This window comes from Epinephelus moara, chromosome 16 (assembly GCF_006386435.1).
Source record: "Epinephelus moara isolate mb chromosome 16, YSFRI_EMoa_1.0, whole genome shotgun sequence".
In the NCBI taxonomy this organism is placed as follows: domain Eukaryota; kingdom Metazoa; phylum Chordata; class Actinopteri; order Perciformes; family Serranidae; genus Epinephelus; species Epinephelus moara.
In genome coordinates this window covers 38,575,914-38,598,196 of record NC_065521.1, presented here as the reverse complement: position 1 = coordinate 38,598,196, position 22,283 = coordinate 38,575,914, and the positions used below count along the sequence as shown (strand labels likewise).

General features: G+C 42.1%; 1 protein-coding gene across 2 annotated transcripts; it reads right to left on the bottom strand.

Annotated features, from left to right (window-relative positions):
- Nucleotides 1-8,821: 8,821 nt before the first annotated feature.
- On the bottom strand, nucleotides 8,822-22,051 carry csrnp2 (cysteine-serine-rich nuclear protein 2). Of its 2 annotated transcripts, none has more exons than XM_050065293.1 (5): nucleotides 21,374-22,051; nucleotides 17,111-17,313; nucleotides 16,745-17,007; nucleotides 14,481-14,777; nucleotides 8,822-11,586 (listed from the first exon to the last, which is right to left on the bottom strand). In XM_050065293.1, the coding sequence occupies exons 2-5, from the start codon at nucleotides 17,298-17,300 to the stop codon at nucleotides 10,639-10,641; spliced, it is 1,698 nt and encodes a 565-aa protein (XP_049921250.1). In that variant the 5' UTR covers nucleotides 17,301-17,313; nucleotides 21,374-22,051; the 3' UTR covers nucleotides 8,822-10,638. The 2 variants fall into 2 exon arrangements, with proteins under 2 accessions (XP_049921250.1, XP_049921252.1); XM_050065295.1 differs by having other exon boundaries at nucleotides 17,141-17,313.
- Nucleotides 22,052-22,283: the final 232 nt, after the last annotated feature.

Below are 22,283 nucleotides of genomic sequence, written 5' to 3'. Positions count from 1 at the left end.
CATCACTGCTGAGGCAGCACCAAACCACCTGCCCATCTCACACTCCATTTTACTTTTACTTTACTACACTTGACCTTCTTCACATGGGACAGTAAATATCTCCCAACCCAGAGGGGACAATCCACCATCCAGAACCATGGCCTCAGACTTGAAGGTGCTGAGTAACATCTTGACCACTTGACACTGGGCTGCAAACTGTCCCAGTGCATGCTGGACGTCACGGTGTGATGCAGCGAACAGAAGCACATCATCTGCAAAGAAGAAAGATGCACTAAAAGTTGCTCAAATGAAACAATCTTAAAAAGAAAAAACATTCTTGTGATGCAAATTTGCATTACTCGCTCAAGTGTCTTTTGGAGTGTTTCGCAACTGACAAATATTCACCCTTGACAGTTGTGCTAATGGTTGTGCTAACTAACTGAGGAAGGCAGCCATGGCTGACATAAAGTGATGTGAACACGGTAAACATGGAGGCTCCGTGCTCTGAACCAACGTGAACCAAGACAGCATCACTCTTTATTATTTTACATACTTAAACGGCAGCGCATCACTGCTTCACTCCTTTGCTTGTTTACGTTCCATAATAAAAGACCAACTTACGCTACTCAGAGCATTTTACTAAGAGGCAGCTAAACAACATAGCTTTAACAAGTCAAAAATATATGTTTTCAGAACTTACCATGTAGTGGTAGAGCTCACAGACCAGTAATGTCTGTCCTCCATTACTGATTCTTGCTAACATGAGGACAATCTCAACTAGAGCTCAACGCTAATGGGCTTTAGCGACACAGTATCACAAGAATTGCTCACTCAAGTTAAATGTTTTCAACTTGCGAATTTGCATCTTTCACATTGCCCAGCGTGAATTCACATCTGTTTGTGTCTTTACATTGACTTTGTATGTAATTTCACCACACAAAATGTTTGTATACATTCAGTGTGAACACGCCTATATGACCGGTAACATCCCAATGTCTAACACTACAACCTGTGAGGAGGTGTCAAAACTAGATGTTGCCTAATTTTATGTTCTCAGAAATATAACACATTGGGAACCACTGCTTTAAAGCATCCTTAGGCATACAATATGCACACATATATCCACGACACTATCATCAAAATGCAGCCCTGAATAAAATACAGAATAGTTTATATATATATATTATCTTGGACAAAGGCATCAAATGTGTGGACAAGCTAACAGATGTGTTGCCATTTCACTGACAGACTGAGAGAGAAAGTTTGAGCAGCTTTCAGTTTCGTGTCAAACTTTGCTGCCCTCATTGTTTCCTTCTTCCTGCTTTCAGGAGGACGTTTGGATCCCCTCTCCTGAGCACACAGAGTGAACTTTGTGTCAGGGAGTCTGGATTTCCCTCCTTAGTTCAGCCAGCATGTGAAGAGCTCGGCAGACTAGTGAAAATACCATGAGCCAGTTTTATGAATAGTGCCATTTAAAAAGGGATTGGTTTCGGTGAAGGTCTAATGATGCCATAGCGCTGGCGTCACAGAGAGAGGGAGAGAGAGAGAGCATTCTTTCCAGGCGCTGGAGCAGCACTTTCAGACTGGTAGACTGGAGCGAGGTGGTGTGGCGACTTTCCATCTCACATACGTCACTCCTAATGCCCAGTTGCTCTCCATTGCTCTGTCCAGTCACAACAGTAAAATTAAAGCCCAGATAAAGCCGGTGATTTTGCACATCTGTCAGCACGCTCTGAGATGGCTGTGGGAGCCATTCCCTCCTCTGATTGTAATGTTTTTTTAATGTCCTCTCGAAATATTTCCACAGGCTCGTGATGGGCTCCATCATCAGCCCTGAAGCTATCAGGCCCGGCTGACTTCTTCCGGCTATTTTAGAGGTGAAACAATAGAAAGCCAGAGGCCGGAAAGGTTAAACAGATGATGCATAGTTCTCAGAGCTGTGGACTGCCGCCACAATTGTTCCAGAGGTAATTTGTTTCTGCATGTTTGTGGTGTTTGTTTGTGCGTGTGTGTGTGTGTGTGTGTGTGTGTGTGTGTGTGTGTTGACTCTCAGGCTGTTGGCTAACTGAACAATGGCACACGACGACTGGCACAGAAGAGAAGGGGAATTTTAATCAGGTAACTTCAAGTAAAAAGACACACTGAAAGGGGTACACCAGCGAATGCAGCACTTTGATAAAGTCAGGAAACTTCACAGAGTGGTTACTGTCAAAGCAGCAGAGGCTGAGATAACCAGATTTTTAGGCCACATCCACACTAATTAATTTTTAAACAGTGTTTTACAGTGTTAAACAGTGAGAGAATTACATGTAAAGTAAATGTAAAGACGTGATTAGACGCGAATTCCCACCAGGTGGCACAATGGATGCAACGAGAACCATGGGAACGATGCGAAATACGTGAATTAAGGGGCATGAATTTAGCGAGTAGCGCAATTTCACAACATATGCTTATATAATGATTTCGTTGATATAATCATTGAAAAATCCTAACTTCAGCGACCAATTTGCACTGCGATAGCCAATCAGCATTGAGAACCTCTGGGGGCGTATGACACGGACGACATACCAGCGGAAGTTCATTCATCGATTCAGCGATTTCACGCACGTATGACACTAGTCAACACAAAATATTCAAGCCTTTAAACTCGCATCACGTTTGATGTGAACACAACATTACTGAAAGCAGGGGCGGGGCGGACTGGGACTAAAAAACAGCCCTGGACTTTGACTCGGCCCAGCCCACAACAACCGGTGCGCATACCGTATGCGCTTCCTTCTTCTTCAGTTTGATTGGCGGCCGGCTGGCTCATAGATATCTATGGGCCGGCTGGCATCCAATTTAAAGGCTGCCACCTAGCGGACTGGACGTGGAACAGTAGATTATCAGGGAGGAAAAGAAAAAAAAAAAGCAAATAAACGGTGATGACTGCGTGGCGGCCACCAGCCGTCCTGGAGTACCGGCTGTTCTGTGATTCTCCAGAACCTCCAGATGGCCAGGCCACCCCTGACTGAAAGTAATACGAGTATAAGGTGGTCAAGACAGTGGAAAACAGATTACAGCGACATATTATGGTGAATGCCGGGAGCATTATCCATTGCCATGGAAATAGGAAAGAGGTACCCATACAAAAAGGATGAAATCATAAAAGGAATGTAGATCACAGTCCTGCACGGGTCTGATCTCAAGACTTACTCCAGAACCGAAAACAGCAATGTATAATATCCATCCTGCCACCCACAAAAATGTATTAGTGTAGATGCAGCCTTAGTGTGAGACAAGTGCCAAAAACACTGGATTCTACACGTCCCATAAAGCAGCTCAACAGCACCTCCCTGCCAGATAGACGCTCATGTCTTTGAAACTCCATAGTCATTTTCCATAAACGGAGTAGTTCTCCTCAGAGAGAGGAGACTGAGCTTCATGTGTAAAATCAGTTGAGTGCCCTTTAATATAACAATACAATAACCCTCTTTAAGACAATAGTAATCTAACAGGAATTCTTACAATCACTGGTGTGACTGGTATTTGTACTGGGGTTATCAGTATTTGGTTTACAAAGCTAGTTAAAGGGAAGTGACTGTCAGAGCAGTGAGTCTGCTTCCTGCATCCCAGAGGAGAGACCTCAAAGCCGCGTGGGTCACGCTGGCAAAAGTCCGCTCATGAGAAGCCACTTCTGGCTCAGGCCGATGGGGAATAGAGGGGAGACAGTGTGTCACTTAAACTCAGTGAGCAACTTCCTGCCATTGAAGAGAAAAGAGACAAATATTTTTGGTTACTACAATCAGTTGTTGTACACAGTGATAAGCGTGAGGCCACAGGCGATTCTGAAAAAGATGTTACTCGCTGACACAGATTATTCTGAGGATTCAAAGCCCAGTAAGAGTCGAAAGCTGGGTTGTGTATGAGGCATCACATAGGAGCTAGGATTTCTTCTGCATACAAAAGATTTCTTTCTTTCAAATTTTGTCCACCTGACAGGTGTGGCATATCAAGAAGCTGATGAAACAGCATCATTACCACACAAGTGTACCTGTGGATGATCACAATGTACAGTTCTGGTACACAGTACAATGTCACAGATGTTTCATGTTTTGAGGGAGTGCAGGAATGTCCACCAGAGCTGTTGCCCATGAACTGAATGTTTATTTCACACAACCGCAGACCACGTGTAACCACACCAGCCCAGAACCTCCACATCCAACATCTTCACCTGCAAGAATGTGCTGTCATGGCCAACTGGAGTGGGCAGCTGCTCACCTTTGATGGTGTCTGGCAGTTTGGAGAAACATCCTCTTCACAGATGAATCCTGGTTTACACTGTCCCAAGCAGATGGTAAAAATTCAATTTTAATACCACAAGTAATGAGATTCTAATAAATTTTTCAACATAAAACAGTGCATTTGCAACCAAACTTTGAGTCTTTTGTGTGCATTAAAAAGGTCATAAATCTTTAACTTAAACCTGTGAAAAAATGGGAACAAAGGCAAAAGTGTTGCATTTAATTTTTTGTTCAGTTTAAGAGAAGCCACTCTAAAGATGAGATTTAATTGGCTGTGTTACTATCTCCAATGCTGCTTTAACTCTGTGGCACTGATACAAGATAGAGCCCCATGTTTTAGAGTAACAGCTGTGGTGAATGAACCCTGTCTGAGACACACATATCTGCATGTCGAGAGCAGGCTGAGTTTCAGGGGAATGAATTTATGCTACCATCTAGTGGTCAGCAAGTGTACTGCACCCAGCTGATAGTCACTGTGATGACCTCCAGTGTCTGACTGAGGACAAAGACTTCACTTTTTTTTCCTTTCTGTTTTTTCCCTTCAGAGCAACAACACGTTATCTACAGATTTCACACAGGTCAATGACATCAGTTTGCAGTGAGTGATTGTAATGACAAAACAGACACTAAACACTAAGGAAAACAATTATTGAATCATTACTTTTTTTTAAATAGAAATAAACTGGAATCACCACCTTGAGGTTGTATGCCTCTGTGAACCAGGTAAGTTGCAGTTACTTTACATTTATGTCTGCCCAGACTCATATGTAGCCTTGATAGTAGACAATGCTTCAAATACAGATGTTGCTCCAAAGATGCTACAGATTCTAAGACGTGGACGCTTCACACACATCTTCAACTCGACAGCGTAGAAGATCTATATAGTGACCACGGTTTCAAGGCGGTCAAACATTTCCCCTTCTGTTCCTGAGATATGGCTTTGAGCAATGGCCAGGAAAAGTGTTTTTGCAGAACATTATGATGTCACAGCATGCTGACCTTTGACTTTTTGGATATAGAATGTGTTCACTTCATTATTTTATCCTATTAGATATTTCAGTAAAATTTTGTCAGACTTAACATATGATTTCTTCACTGTTTTGTAAGCACAGTGACCTTGACCTTTGACCACAAAAACCTACCCAGCTTGAGTCTAAGTGGACATTTGTGCCAAATTTGAAGACATTGCCTCAAAGCCTACTTGAAATATTGCATCCACGTGAATGAGACAGACAAATGTCAAACTGACCTTGTCCTTTGACACTTAAAATCTTATGAGGTCATTGGTGAGTCAAAGCAGATGTATGTGCCATATTTAAAGAAATTTCCTCATGGCCTTCTAGAGATATCACATTGACAAGAATGGGACAAAAGCAAGGTCACAGTGACCTTGGCATTTGACCATCAAAACGAATCAGTTCATCCTTGAGTCCAAGTGGACGCTTGTACCAAATTTGAATTCCCTCAAGGCCCTCTTGCGATATTTCATCCACGAGAAGGAGACAGACGCAAGGTCACAGTGACCTTGTCCTTTGACCTTCAAAATCTTATGAGTTCATTGGCGAGTCAAAACGGATGTTTGTGCCATATTTAAAGAAATTCCCTCAAGGCCCTCTTGAGATATAAATACAAGAATGAGACACACAAGGTGTGACCTTGACCTTTGACCACAAAAACCTACTCAGTTCATTGTCAAGTCCAAGTGGACATTTGTGCCAAATTTGAAGAAATTGCTTCAAGGCCTACTTGAAATATTGCGTCCACGTGAAGGAGACAGACAAAGGTCAAACTGACCTCGTCCTTTGACACTTATAAGGTCACTGGTGAGTCGAAGCAGATGTTTGTGCCATATTTCAAAAAATTTCCTCATGGCCTTCTAGAGATATCGCATTGATTAGAATGGGACAAAAGCAAGGTCACAGTGACCTTGACATTTGACCATCAAAACCTAATCAGTTCATTACGGAGTCCAAGCAGACGTTTGTGCCAAATTTGAGAAACTTCCCTGAGATATCGTGTTCATGAGAATGGGAGGGACAGACAGACAACCCGAAAGCATAATTCCTTTGACCACGGCTGTTGCTGACGCGAAGGGATACAAATTCAAACATAATTGCAATAGGAGCTAATTCTCTTTAAACTGTTATCAGGAAAAATACATTAGACCCAAAGCTTCCCTTATTATTAATTTAGTAAGAGTGTAAAATCACAAAAAAGGATCATCATCATTGAAGGAGTCACATTTTTATGAATAAATGGTAAATATGATATCCAGATCTAACCAAATCAAAGTCACGACCCAAGTTCATCAATGGAATCATAACCTGTGATGTTTAAATCCTGTGAAATAAACAATTTTTAACATGAAATCAACACAACACATCAAACGTTCATCCTTTTTAAAATGAGTGTTTTATTGTTTTTATTTTTGTATAAAAAACCTTTTTGTCCACTTTAGGCAACAGTTAGCATGAGAGTAGTTCTCACAGCTTTTAGATGAAGTCTAAACGTATCAGTCTTTTCCACAGTCACACGCCCCGTTCATACAGAGACACACACAATCACATAGTGTACTGGAGTTAATTTGATGCAGTGGTCCCAAACCTAAAGTCTATTAGTAGAAAGCCAAGGACAGAAAGCTCAACAATAGGCAGCTTTTAATCATCGTCACTTTGAAGATGTCAAGGCGAGTCACGCAAACACAAAGGGCCACAATAAATCTAAAAGCCTCACAATAAGTACAGGAGACCGCTTTGTTAAAATATGATGGTTGAAAGCATCATCTAATTAGGTTTGAAACCACTGCTTTGGTGCAACTCTTAAGCAGATTTATATTAAGACAGTTAAAAATAAAAAAAAAAGGCAAAGAAATACATCAGACGTCTCATACACGGCAGCACGTCCTGTGTTTGGCGAGCTGTAACTGAAAGCAACAGCTGTAATTTTAGGCAACAAAACAAAGGACTGGTTTTGTGTAAGGAGAGTCGGCACACTTACGCAGATCAGTATTAATCAGACACAGCTTAAAAAAGACATTTAAAGACAGGAAAATGTTATACGATTGCATTTACATGATAAAACTCCTCAATCCAGAACCGCCACATTAATGATTTGCAGTGCAGTAGCTATTGCGTTTCCTAAAGAGGCTCTCCGACACTTCGTAACGTCAGTCATCGAGAAACATCTCCGTGAAATCATATTTCTCATGATGGTGGGGAGAAAAATCAGTGAATTGTAAATCTGTAACATCAGCACCTTTCTCAGGAATAAAATATGTATCCTCACTAATATACTCCCCCCTCCCCTTTTCATAATACAGTACATACACGTGTACATGCACACACAGATGCATACACAACTTCCTCTCCCACGTAGACGCAGTAATGTAAAGTAGGCACATACACACACACGCACACACACACACACACACACTGTACAGACTGAACATAAAATATACAAATTCAGGTCAATCTGTTTCATAAATTAGTAACATCACATCATTTTGTATAACTACTTTCTTTGACTCTTTAAATGCTATTTTCTTCATATGACATTTGACTTGATTCATCTCTTCCTTACAGTACGACTCATTAAAGGGACAGTTCAGATCTTTTTAAGTGGGGTTGTATGAGGTACTTCTCCATAGTCACTCAGTGTATTATATGCAGTAGATGTTTGTCGGCACGCCCAAAGCTTGGAAAAGCAGGCTGGAGTCGGACACAGGAGCTAACAAAGTACTGCTGTGGAGGGGTCAGCAACAAAATGTATTTTAGCCACCAAAAAAATCATAATCACTTTGTGTATATGCTATATTTAGGATATTGTCACTGCTTTATCTTAATGTCAGACAGCGATTTCTGATGTGAAACTGAAGGCGTTACATCGCTCTCTTCAAAACCAGACTCCATTGAGAAAAACAGTGATTTTAGCTGGCTGAACACAGGAGCTGCTGGTCAACCGCTGCCTCAGTCAGTTATACTGTTTGTGTTATAGTGTGACTTTGGTGTTTAAAAAGGTTAGTTCAGATTCACCAAAGTCACACAATGCAAATTAACCAACAGATCATGGCAGCGGTAGACCAGCAGCTCCTGTGTTCAGCAAGCTAAAATTGCTGTTTTTCTCAATGGAGTCTGGTGACTGGTAAATGGACTGCACTTGTATGGCGCCTTTCTAGTCTTCCGACCACTCAAGGTGCTCTTACACTACATGTAACATTCACCCATTCATACCCATTCACACACTTTTGGTCGAGGCTACCATACATCGTACCACCTCCTACTTGGTAACCATTCACACACTCTCACACACCAATGGAATAGTCATCAGCAGCAATTTGGGGTTCAGTATTGTGCCAAAGGGTGTTTCGGCATGTGGACTGGAGGAACCAGGGATCGAGCCACTGATCTTGCAATTGGTGGACGACCCACTCTACCTCTGAGCCACAGCCGCCCAGCTGAAACCAGGGAACTGAAGCCAGCTTCTACGTAAGAACAGGCTGTCTGACGGAACGGTGAAGTAGTGAAAATTAGGGTCGAGTGAGTTTACTATTATCTGTAGTGAAAATTAGGGTCGAGTGAGTTTACTATTATCTGTGTCTGCATCTATATCTGATCAACCAACTAAATTCTTGGAATGGGTGGGGTTTGAACTGGACAGGGGTGGGACTTAAAGTTGAAATGAACAAGAAGTTGTTATATAGTATAGTATAGTATTTACTGTAGTATATTACAGTATTTTAACCCTTTAAAAACGAACACGGACATCAAGATTGTTTGTATGATCCTACTGAAACAGATTAGAAACACTATTTATTCTTGTTGCAGCAGACAGTGAAGGCTTCTGTCTACCATGTCATCATGTTGTAAGCTTGTAATGACATCATTGCGCTACGTTACGCGTGGTGCAACGCCAGAGGACTGACTGATGGATTTATCACAAAGCCTGCTCATAACATTGAGCATATGTCAAAACCATAATAATGTACTGTTTAAGAGATATTTTATGTTTAAAAATCTTTTGGATTAATGTGTTTTTTTGTGTTATTATTAGAGAACTATTAATACAATCTCAGAACATTTTACTCGGATGATAGTTGTACTCGTGTAAGTACGTTATCTGCACCAAGTATGCCAATCAACCCTGGTGAAAACACTGTCAATATTGCATACAATTTAGGTGGCTAAAATACCCTTTGCTGCTGCCTCCCATCCACAGCAGTACATTGCTTAGCTTTTTTTGTTGGCACTCATGTTGCTTCTCCAAACTGGGGGCGTGCAGACAAACATCTACTGCATGTAACACACTGACTGTGGATAAGAACCCCATATGACCCCACTTCAAAATATCCAAACCATCCCTTTAAACGAGGAGACGACTGGGAAGATCTATCCTGGCATTTCATCGTAACTTGACGTGACTGACTACATGGCATTACAGTGTAGCAGTATGAAAGAAACATTTCCTTTCACTCAAAGAACAAGACTGCGAGGACCTCAAACCAACAGTATCTAATCCACAAAAGACACGTTACTCAAAGAAATTATATCATAGGCATTGTAACTACAGGTAAACTAGGTTTCTGTTGACAAATCGACTGCATTTGCACGAGCAGCCCGAGGTGAGCGAGAGCAACAGCTAAGGCCAGTGTCAGTCTGCTGCTCTGTGTTGCTTTACCTTCATAACAGCAGAGCCACAACACCCGCTGCCCTCGGTTCACAATGTGCGTTAAAAAAAAACAAAAGCAGCAACCTCGGCGCTGTCTTGCACGTTGCAAATGCATATACAGTACACAAAAACAAGTATTTCCAGGATTATTAGGTCTATTTTCAGCGGAGGGTACTATTAGACGCCTTCATTTGGCTTGACTACAGCACTGGTCTGCCGTAATGGAACGTGAGCCGGTGAGTCTCTTAAGTCACCAGCTTCTTGCGCACTGAAAAACAATTTGTGTTTAGTGTTGATAGCTTTATACATCACCAAACTAAAGGCTTATGTCAGCATTCACACACTGTGATTTCTGTTCGCTACGTTGGAAATTAACAAAGCACTACTTGCTGTACTTTCTCATCGACGAATGACTCCTACACACAAGTGTTTTTATGTTTTTCCATTAAGGCCGCATTCATCACCCCCAACAGAATTACATACAATGTTTCCTTGTAACTGCATTCATATAACTTCCAGGGAGTGATCTGTATGTGCTTTCAGCATCCCTCCTCCCTCATGTATTGTAATACTCACGCTCACATAATTCAATGACAGTCACTACAAAGGATTGCATTACTGTAATTATTCTTGATGATAGCAGTAATAAATGTGTAATTTTTTTTCATCTTAGATGAAGCTATTGTGCAAAATATCTGCAGAGAAGCTAGAACTAAACTTCAGGAGGCGGTGGATCTATTTCTCCCTCCAGGCACGACTCCCGTTGGCACTGCACCTCAGGAAGGCTCTGCTGGGGACTCGAGGGCCTCTCCTCCACCACCGCCACGCATTCCTCTGAGCACAGAATCACATTGGTCAAAGACTTGCCCAAACTCTGCCTGCAGGTGATCTCTTCAGGCGTACCATCCTTCGACTCCTCTCCTCCGTCTTGTTTCCTGTCGTCTCCTCCTGAATCTTGTTCCCGCACCTCTTGTTCAGCCTCCTCGGCTCTGGGCAGGGTCTCAAAGGCTCCCGGCTCTATGGGACTGAGCTGATAGTAGAGCAGAGAGGTGGAGTCTTTGAGGAGGTCGGAGGGGCTCTCCTCCTGGTTGTCAGTGATGCAGAGCACCGTGGCCCCCGTGGGGAACGGCCCCTGCAGGAGGACCTGCTCCACACCTGGCACCTCTGCCTGCTCAGGCAGATCCCCTCCCAAAGCAGCGGGCAGGAGGCAGAGAGGCTGCTCTGTGAGACCTCCTGCCCCCAGCTCCTGCTGCACCGCCTCCCCCTCTGCCTCTTCCCTCTCCCTCCTCTCCTGCTCCTCCGCGCTCTGCAGGTGCAACACCGCCGTCTCGTTCTCGCGCTCCAGGATGTCCTGCTCTGCCAGGAGATCCTGAACCTCCACCACTGTCTGCACCTCGCTCTCCTCCAGCTCAGAGTCCAGGCCGGCGACTGAGGATAGGTCCGGGGAGGTGGGGCAAGTGGAGGAGGGGGAGGACATCTGGTCAGATTCAGCATACTGGTCCCCGGTCCCTTGTATCAGCATCCTCCTCTTCTCTATGTCCAGCTTCATGATGGTGTGCAGGTAGTGAGTTCTGACGCGTAGAGGGTTGAACTCGATGCGGCCCGCTACATTGCCACAGCCGTCCCTGGAGCAGCCACATGGAAACGACATACGATCCACCTGGTAATGAAAGCAAAGGATATTTAAACTCCAGTTTCATTTTATGTCAACAGTAGAAGGTAAACACTTGGAACTGACTGAGTCATTTAGATGATCGTTATGTAAGTTATACAAGGGTTTACTGTTGTGCAGAGGACAAAGAGAGACGACACAGTACATGTCGAGATACGAGAAAGAGAACATCTGCTTTCTGTGTTATTGGGCTGCAACATTATCAATGAATCTGCTGATTATTTTCAATATTCATTAATTAATTCACCATTTAGTCTATAAAATGCTAAGAAATTGTGAGACATGCTAATTAGAATTTTCAATGTTTTTTCAGTGTTTCCAATTAATTATTTTGTCCAACTAACAGTTCCAAACCCAAAGACTCATAAATTTACTTCATCTTTAATCATTTATTGTCATAAATGACAAAGAAAAGCAGCAAATTCTCACATTTTAAACCCTGGAAACCAGCAAATGTTTGACTCTTTTGCTTGGAAAAAGACTGAAATTGATTGTCAAAATAGTTGGTAAATGATTTTCTTTTGATTGCCTTATCAACTGACTAATCATTGCAGCTCTACTGTGTAATAACTCAGGTCAAAATGGAGTTGTACTTTCTCTTCACGATACCAAATATAAACCAGAAAAGGGAAAAATCATTCATAAAGTTAGAAAACCCAATTTCTACCCATAAAAAAACTTGATTTTTCATCAAGATGGGCCACTATAAACAACATCAATAATACTAGGGCTGCAACTAATGGTTATTTTCATTATTGATTTATCTTCTGATTATTTTATTATTCTTTATCAATTATCAAATAGTCTGGGTCTATAAAACATCAGAAAATAGTAAAAATGTAATGTCCATCACAATTTCCCAGACGCTGACATCATCACATCTTGTTCAAAACCCCAAACATACATTTTTTAAGGCAAGTAACAGCAGCAAATTATCACATTTCTGAGAAGCTGGAACATTTGTACCGTGAGATGTTTGGCATTTCTGCTTTAAAATAACGTGAACTATTAAACCGTTAACAATACAGCTGCCAATTTATTTTCTGTTGAAACCAAAGCATTAATCATTGAAGCTCTAAACGATACATGCACAGAGAGATACAGCCTACAGCCTTAATGTTATATGCTCTTTCTTTTAAAATAAACATTAAATATACATGTTAATTCTTTGTTTATAATAACATTTGATTTGATTTTTTTAAAGATTTTTTTGGCCTTTTGTTTTTACTGGATAGTTCGAGTAAAGAGTGGTAGAACGGGGGGAGAAAGAGAGGACGACATGCAGGAAATAGCCCCAGGTTGGAATCCACTCAATGGAGAATCTTTCCTTCATGTTACTTATTTTTAAAAGGGAGACTTTTTACACAAACTTCTAATAAAAAATGGTTTCTATTATCAAATATAGAAATAAAATGAGTGTTCAACGAAAAATAACCCTTCCATTTTCACACCTTTAAGGGCCATTCTGACTAATAATAATGTAACACCAGGATACTGTGAAACCACAATATTTTCTGAGACAGTTTTGGTATATTGTTGCAACCCTACTCCCAAGTCCCATTTCTCAGAAATTCCACACTCCCTGTAGTTAGACAATCCAATCACAAGAAAAAATGTTAACTCTGTAAATCAAGGACTGTTACATTTTACACATTATTTTGTAGCTAATTCATTGAAACTTTACATTTCGCAGCAACGCTGTGGTGGATGTGTGGTTTGGTGTGGGCACAGAAACCACTTGGTTAAGGTTGGGAAAAGATCATGTTAAAACACCCAGCTTCAGCAGCTCAAAAGGGGCTGGGAAACTAAAACTAACTGCAGAGACTTCAGAGCAATGGGTGTTTGTTTTTGGGATAATAAGATGTCAGAGAAATGGGCATAAAGTCAAATGGGCCACCGACTGACTGACAACACACAGTCATGCACATAAACATATGGTAAAAGCGTCTTAATATTCAGAATGTATCAATATGTTTTGACATATTCTCATCTTAAATTTTAGTAAACTGAAAGAAGAGAAATGAGATGATGGTGTAATGAGTGATTGGCTGCATTGATGCTCTGATTTCTAAATTCTGCAGATTTCAGTACCTCCGTCAATCAAAGGTTAATTGCTTTTCAATCCCTATATTGTATTGAAATGCTTTGAATATGATATTCACAATTCCTGTCAAGAATACGAACTAATGATTACTGATTTATTTCAACAGATTGAAACAGTAAAATCTGTTATAGCTGCTGCACAAATCCAAAAGTTGGTGCTCATACTGGAAAATGCAGAAAATATATAAAAACAGAAACTGGATTTTATAGAAATGGAAGACCAACAGAGAGAGCGGCCATTTTCATGTCTCAGCACGCAGAGTCAAACAGCAGAGGTGCTGCAGAAACATAATGTATCTGTGCAATCATTTTCCATGGTAACAGAGTTATACGTTTTCATATTTTCAAACTATATCTCACAGGACTGACTGAACATGTTTATTTCATGGATACACAGCTCTGGTTTAGATCACAACAGACAGTGTGTGACACATTGTAGAAAAGCAGAGGTGTCATTATTAACAGTAACACCGTCTCTGTTGTGTTCAAGTGTCCCAGTGACTCATGGGAGAGGAACAGTGAGTCAGGATGCACAACAACACAAGGACCCTAAGGTACATTTTATTGTTTATAACTCTGGTTTTTGTACTGCAATGTTTCAAAGGAGCTTCCCTGAAAAAAAGGGAAAATAATTTGCACATATGACTCAAATTAAAAATGATTCTATGTATGCTAAACAGGACACACATTTTATTGAGCAGTAAATGACTCATTCAGTCTCAGCAATCTGCACAGTGGCTCTATTCTTTATGCACACGCACTCAGCCAACAACCCTTACCTGGCACTTAATACCGGCCTGGCTGCAGCCGCAGTGGCGAGGGTCGCAGTACAAGCGACAGTCGCAGCCGCACTCCTCCCGGGAGAGGCGGATGGTTCTGAGCTCAGCTTTCTCCCTCGCATCTATACGGGCGATGCCAGAGGCTCGCAGGAGGGCACGGCGGCGCTTTGTGGGCAGCGGCTGGAGGAAGAAACAGTCGTCCACCTCCACCCCGTCCACGTCCAGGTCCTCGTCTGATACATCCTCCAGAGTCAGCAGGTCTGCCTGGGCGCACTCCACCGTGCCGTTCCTGGTCAGCTGTGGACGACAGTTAGATCGTTTATGTAGACCTGTGAGCTGAAGACAAGACATTTAAAGCTAAAAAATTCTATTTAAAGCTCAAGTGCATCATAATTATCCTAAAGACTGACACTTCAATTACAGCTTCATCTGTAGCTTCATCATTTCTTATGAGAACTTTTAAATGGACAGTGTTAGAAAATGTACTCAGATCCTTTAAAGTACTGATATAACAATGTAAAAATATTCCACTAACAAGAAGTCCTGCAGTCAAAATCCTACATGAGTAAAAATAAAAAAGTATTATCACCAAAAAGCACTTTGTCCCATGTAACAGACTCATAAGCAGCATTTTATTGTTGTAGCTGGTTCAAGGTTTTGTTATAGCTTGATATACTTTTGGCAGCTGAATCCAGAGCTTCCCGTCCTGAGGGTTGCACCTTCTCACAAGATAAATTTGGGGAATCGTGAGAAGATTAATGGGGTGGCAAGAAGTCGACTTTTTCTTCTGATAAATACTGCGAAGAGTTTTACTTCTTTTGGCCAAAACATATGAGATGTTAAAGGGATAAACTGAGTTCAACTTTTAGAACGCAGCAGCGCGCATTGCATGTTATATGACGAAGAACAACCAATCACAGCTGGCAGATATCTTTCCCTTCTTCTTTAAATATCAGTGTGTGATAAATATGGAGGAAAAGTTAATCATTTTTGTGCAGGGCTGTCAGAGCTTAACATCTGATCCACGGATGATAGGCCTACACACAAACAGCACCTGAAAGAAGACACAAGACAAGAGTAGCACCCAGCACCCAACCTGGCGTTAACCAGGCCGTTAAAAATGCTGCATGTGTACGACCCCTAAAATCTCAATCTGAAAGGAACCAGTAACTACAGCTGTATGTAGTAAGAATGTAGTTAAGAAAAACATACAGTTTTCCCCTTTAGAATATGGTGGAGTGAAAATATATACTAATATATATATATATACTTTGCTCCCGATGGCTGTTCCATCGGTGTGTTAAAAACTGAGTAGCAGGTGGCACCATGTACAATAGCCTCAGTCACCAGTGTGTGAATGGATGAATGTGACTCATAGTGTAAAGGCGCTTTGAGTGGTCGGATGATTAGAAAGGCGCTATACAATTGCAGGTCCATTTACCATTTACCATTTACTTGGATGCCTGCTGCTTACAGTCTGTTACAGTCTGGTCGCTACCTTTTTATAAAGCCCCGACCTCACCTGACGCTGTGGGGGTACACGCTCATGAACGTCCCGAGCATGGAAAAAAATAATAAAATATGAAAATACAGGCAGAGGGCAGAGTCTCTGCAGGAAGCGAAACCGCCACACACTTCTAGTGGGTCATAAGTGACGACTGAGAGGGATTACTTTTGTATGAGTCTATACATTGTTATTTAGGAAAATCCTGCATAGTATATCTTCAAGCACAGTATTTTAGAAATCAGAAATACTTAATTGATCCCCGGGGAGAAATTGTGATTTGTTGCAATTGCTCCGATATAAAGAACAGAGAATTATAAGAGGTAAGAATAAGAGTATGAAATAGAAGTATGTAAATATGACATGATAAATTCAATTAAATAGAGATATAAATGTGCATTATGCTACAGTGTTAACAATAGTACTTAAGATAGTAGGAATAAAATATAAATCGTTAAGTGAATGTAACTGTATGTAAATGTAAATGTTAATTTTAATGACCACAGATAGAGGAAATATCTGCTTTTGAGAGGAAAATATTTAATGTACCCCAACTTTTTAAGAGTTTCTGCACGTTGAGGGAAACAGGATACACGGCTCTTCTCCTAATCAATCAAGGGTGCACAATATTTTGTATAATTTATAAAAACTGTATGTCTGACGTAAAACAAGGCACCTTGGAACACAGCGTGATTTACTTCAACTCATCCCTTTAACCACCCGATCACTCTCACACACTCAGATAAAATGTGAAGCCTACCTTCATCTTGCGGGCGTTGAGCTTCTCTTGGCGCAGGTGCTGGCGCAAAGTGTGCCGGTGACTCGTTTCCTGTTCTCGGGCAAACTCGCCCAGCGTGTAGTGTCTGATGGAGGAGTGGTGACGGGCCATGCCCAGGGAGCTGCCCCCTTGGCTGGGCACGCTGGTGAATCCCTGCCGCCGGGGGAAGTAATACACCGTCACCACATCGAAACGTACTCGTTTCCCCCCCGGTGACGGCTTGTGCTGTCTGAGGATGGAGGTGGCTGAAGTGTGGGAAGAAAGAGGGAGACATTTTGGATGCAATGTCATACATGAGGAGTTAAATACTACTAATGAACTGTTTGAGTGTGTTTTAGAGTGTATTGCCTTTAACGTGTGTCTCCTGTTGTTCCTTACGGGTAAATGTAGTGCTGGAAGGAGGGTTGAGGCTGTCGCAGCTGTCAGCGCTGTCACTGCTGGAGATGTCATCGTCGGAGTCCTTAGGTGTAGAGAATGGAGAGCTGTTGTCCACCTCTTCATATCGTCGTTTGAGGCTGAGGGACGAACCTGCCTCCATGGAAACTCGGTGTCTGAGGGCACAGAGGAGCAAGCACAGAAAACACACTCAGACACCAGTAAATGTGGAGTTCACCACAAAATCAAAAATACATATTTTTCCTCTTAACCTGTAGTGTTTTTTATCAGTCTAGATTGTTTTGATGTGAGTTGCCGAGCAGGTTGCCATAGAGATGCCTACATTCTCTCCTTTATAATGGAACTAGATGGCACTCTGGTCACTCAAGATAATCCACAGACCTTGTTGTGAGCAGTTTCATGTAGGAACTATTTTTTTCTGCCAAACTACACCTGCCAACTGTATCACTGTGCAGAAGGAAGTGTGCATTTACTGCTAGCTCACCTAGCACCACTGAGCTAGCTAATGTTTCAGCACAGCCGAGGAGGACACCATGTTTACATGTCATGCTGTCACAAGCACGAGTCTCTCGTCCATGAGTAGATGCACGCTTCCTTCTGCGCACTGATACGGTTGGAGGGACTGCAAATTGTTCCAACAGCTCAAATTCTGAAGCCCCGTTAGTCAAAAAGGTAGTAAGAAAGTTAGTAAAAAACAAAAACACAATGCTCCCAAGTAGAATTACAGCCGCGTACTAGTTTGAATGTATACTGTGATATAAAATTGACAGTTATCCTACCATGTACGTTTGCTTATCTACGATGCTAGATAAACAATGCAACTAGGCAGAAAATCTCACCTTTATTTTACTTATTTTCAAAAGGGAGATCCTTTACACATAATTTCATTAAATAAAATTGTGTCAAGTTTCAATTATAGTAATAAAACAATTGTTCAATAAAAAATAACCCTTTGGTTTTCATTTCTTTAAGGGTCATTCTGACTGATAATAGTAATTATGTAAGATTGTGATCCTGTGAAACCGCAATCTTTTCTGAGAGGTCGGTACAAAGCACCCCGCCTCACTGGCTCAAAAGGAGCTGGGTAAACTAAAACTAACTGCAGGGAGTTTGTATTTTCAGAGAGACAGGACTTCAGAGCAATGGCTGTTCGCTTGTGGGATAAAGGGATGTCGGAGAAATAGGCTTCTGGTCCAGTGGGAGACTTTTCAGACTAGTGGGGCTTCTGAATTTAGGGGGCAACAACATTGCACCTATGGTTGGTGGGTGTAGTTCGGTATTAAGAAAATAGTCCCTACATGAAACTGCTCACAACAAGGTCTGTGGATTATCTTGAGTAACCAGGTCATGATTTCTGGAAAGAGACATTGCTGTTGAATTTTGGCTTTTTTTGGCACTCTGAGCACCACAAGCTGAGTGCCATCTAGTTCCATTATACTTGAGAGAAGGCAGAGGAAAAGACGTGTTTTTGATTTTGGGGTGAACTGTCCCTTTAAAGCCAGATCTTCATATATCAAACTGTTCCTGTGTCCGGTCGGTTCTCAACAAGGAAACAAAAGGTGACATCAGCTGTTTGGTCTCCTTTCATCTGTATTCCAGCTCCATCATTTCCTCTCTCTGCCCCCCCCCCACCCCCACCCCCCCCCCATCTCACATGAAATCCTACTTTGAAATCATCAAGTCTAGAAACGTCACCATGGCAACTAGGCAAGCACTGTTTAAAGCGAACAGCCTTGAAGCAAATGATCTCTATGGCTTCTCACTCACTGTTTTTTTCCCCTGTTAGTTCTGCTATAAAACAGCGCAGAGGGGATCGATATGACTGAATCTGAAAGCTAAAGCTGATCAATCACAGCAGCAGGTTAAGGTCAAACAAGGTGAGTGAGCGCAGCGTGTTATATTGTGTTGGGCCCAGTGGGTCTGCGCTCAAACTGCAGCTCACAAAGTTCTGTGTTTTCAATCCTAAAAAATAGATTTAATAGAACATAAAAACACTGTGTCCATCCTGTTAGTACTCCCTGTGAATTAACTTTCAGGGGTTATTAACAGGTTACTATGCAACTCTACATCTTTATGAAGCACGTTTTAACTGGGACTGTGTTAACATGTCACATGCTACTGACAGTTACATGCTGTATCTTCATTCCTATATGGGACTGCTCCAAATGAGCCATTGTGCATTCTGGTTTACAAAGGAAAAATCCAGCCTTAAAGGTCCAGTGTGTAGGATTTAAGGGCATATATTGGCAGAAACTGATTATCATATAGTAAGTATGTTCTATTTAGTGTATAACCACCAGAAAATACGAATCGCTGTGTTTTTGTAGCCTTAAAATGAGCTGTTGTATCTACATAGGGAGCGGGTCCTTCCCTACAGAGACTGCCATGTTGCACTACCATGTGTCTACAGTAGCCCAGAATGGACAAACTTAACACTGGCTGTTGATAGAGCTATTCGTGTTTTCAGATCGTAGACTGTAAAAAATAATGGACGTAGCTATTGTGATGTCTCCCATTGGTTTTTTGACTCCCATTCTGAAAGCCTTGAGTTTGGCACATCAGCCGTCGCCATCTTGATTTCTTGAAGCCAAAAGTGACCATACTGGGGCAAGAGGCTGGCGCTGTGGGGGAGGCAAGTTTGTGTTTCCTAGGACAGCAAAAGCATGACTTGCCCCTTTACTTTACCTTTGATTGGCTAGTAACCGTTGCTGTCGTTGCTTGGATTGGTTAGGGTTAGGCAAGACGAGTGAGTTTGGTTAGTTAGGGTAAGAATGTCAGGGTAAGCCAATCAGAGGCAGAGTAAGACAGAGTTGGGCGTGTCTTGCCTTCACCATCTCAGGAAATGCAAATATGCACCAGGGAGCCAGGTGTGGATCTCACTGATAAGCAGAAGACACTATCGGCAGACAGCCTGTCACTCAAAGCAGCCGGCTCTTGATTATGCGTAACTGTAAGCCTTAATAAAAAGTAAACAGGTGAGTTATATTAAAATCAACCCCTGTGCAGTTGTCATGAACGGGGAAATTAACGACAGAGACCAAAACCATTTTTGTGCCAGGCTGTTGGCATATTTATTTGTGTTGTAAAGTTGGGCATTTTAACATGGGGGTGTATGGGGATTGACTCGCTTCTGGAGCCAGCCTCCAGTGGCCATTCAAGGAACTGCAGTTTTTGGCACTTCTGCATTGGCTTCATTTATCAGCCCTGGAGTTGCTGCTTACCCATGACAAGAGCGTCGAAAAAATACTGATTTATTTAACATAAAACTGCTTTATTTTGTGTTTTCATTTTCAGTCACTGTGTTCATTTGTTTGGAGAGGACGAGACCTCTGCGGATAATTCAGCTCCTGGTAAAAACCTCCTGAACCATGAACACTGCAGAAATTCAAATAGGGAGAAGTTTCGGCTGGTTGCAATCTGCAATCTCACTGCTAGATGCCATTAAATCCCCCTAAATCTTACACACTGCTCCTTCAAACAGGAGTGATATGTAACATTGGAGTAATATCGTGGAGTGTAGTTTGTCCTTATGCTAAATAAAGAGATGATGTCATGTTGAGACAAATCCTGGAGCTGCTCTGAGGACAGTGAATAATGTAACAACTGCTGCAGCCAGGGTGGTTTTACTGGGATGTGAGGACACTTTGCATCAGAAATAAAGAGTAGTAAAATTAGATGTAACGTCTCAAAGAAGAAGACAGTGTCATTGCTGAAACAGCACACAATTTATGCTTTAATGTAGATTTGAAATTAGGTTTAACCTGATTTAACACACCTGAAGAGGCTGTGCATGTTCAGTGTGGTTATAGCATCAATGTGAGCCATTAACCACCTGGGGACTCCAATATAAATAGGGCAAATAGAGCACAGGCTGGATTTTGATAGTCGGCTCATTTCCCTTGTGAGCATCACAGCTCCTGTTCCTTTAAAGGACTTAGTTGGGCAGTATGCTTACACACAATCATGGTGTATTTACCTTCAGGGACATGCAGCTGCGGTGGGGAGGCATTTGTTAAACTGTGGACATGCAGCAACTGACTGTTGGGGGAGGTTGGATATTATCAGTCTGACAGGCAAAGGCTCCGTCTATCTCTCTCCCTCTAGTACACCAGCTCTACCCATTTTTCACACACACAGACACACACATACATACACACACACACACACACACACAATGGCAAACCGCCCGGATAATGAAATACTAAACCCTCTTACCTGGGGCAGAAACAGGGACCCTTATTCCAACCAGCTCGTAGGTCGCTTCTCTTCCCAATGTGAGCTGCACATCAATCTCTCAACGCCCTATGAGCTGCCTTTTTGTGCCAAACCGATATCCCTGAACCGAGTATCCACACTGCGACCCAACGAGCCAATGTAACCTGGAGTAATCCTCGCCTCACTGTCAATTTGCAACACTTAAATCTGCCTATATGAGGCTACTTAGGCTCCATGTTCATTGTTCTGCACACTGGAGGATCAGAAAGAAAGCAGGAGCTGCCTGTTAGACCTGCGGGTTTTATTTAAATGTTGCATGCCTATCTATTTAAAGGGCAGACAGACGGCAGAAACAGGGGACGTCATATGATTAGCTGCGATTTATTCCCCAACATTTTGCACCGGGAGTCATGTAAATGAGCCGAAACGTCTTATCTTCTTGGTGTGAGGCTCGCGATGGAGAAATCCGCTGACATCTGTGTTCGTTTATCCTTTTTTCTCTCACCGGGGCGGGTTCAGTCGGCGGTGCTAACTTCGCTGTCTTCTCGCTTTGACGCGGATTTTTGGCCCTTTCCTTAAAACGCTTGGTGTCAAAGCGGTGCGAATGTTGTAGCGAGAAGAAGACGCCTTTCTGCCCGTTTCACCCCGGCCCCGTTTGTTACAATGTAACAATGGAGGAAGAAATTCTTCCCTGTAGCCGTATATATACTTATTGTGACATCACAGGCATGCCCTGCGCCGGGGCATGCTGGGAAATGAAGTGAGCTGGTTTCTTAGGGCTTCTTTGTTCATGTTGAGCAGAAATGGAGATGCAAAATATGACAGTATTTTGACACAAATGGTGTTTAACATAAATTTGACTCAGTCTGATTCACAGCATATAAAATGATCATTGCTGTGGCTTGTTAAA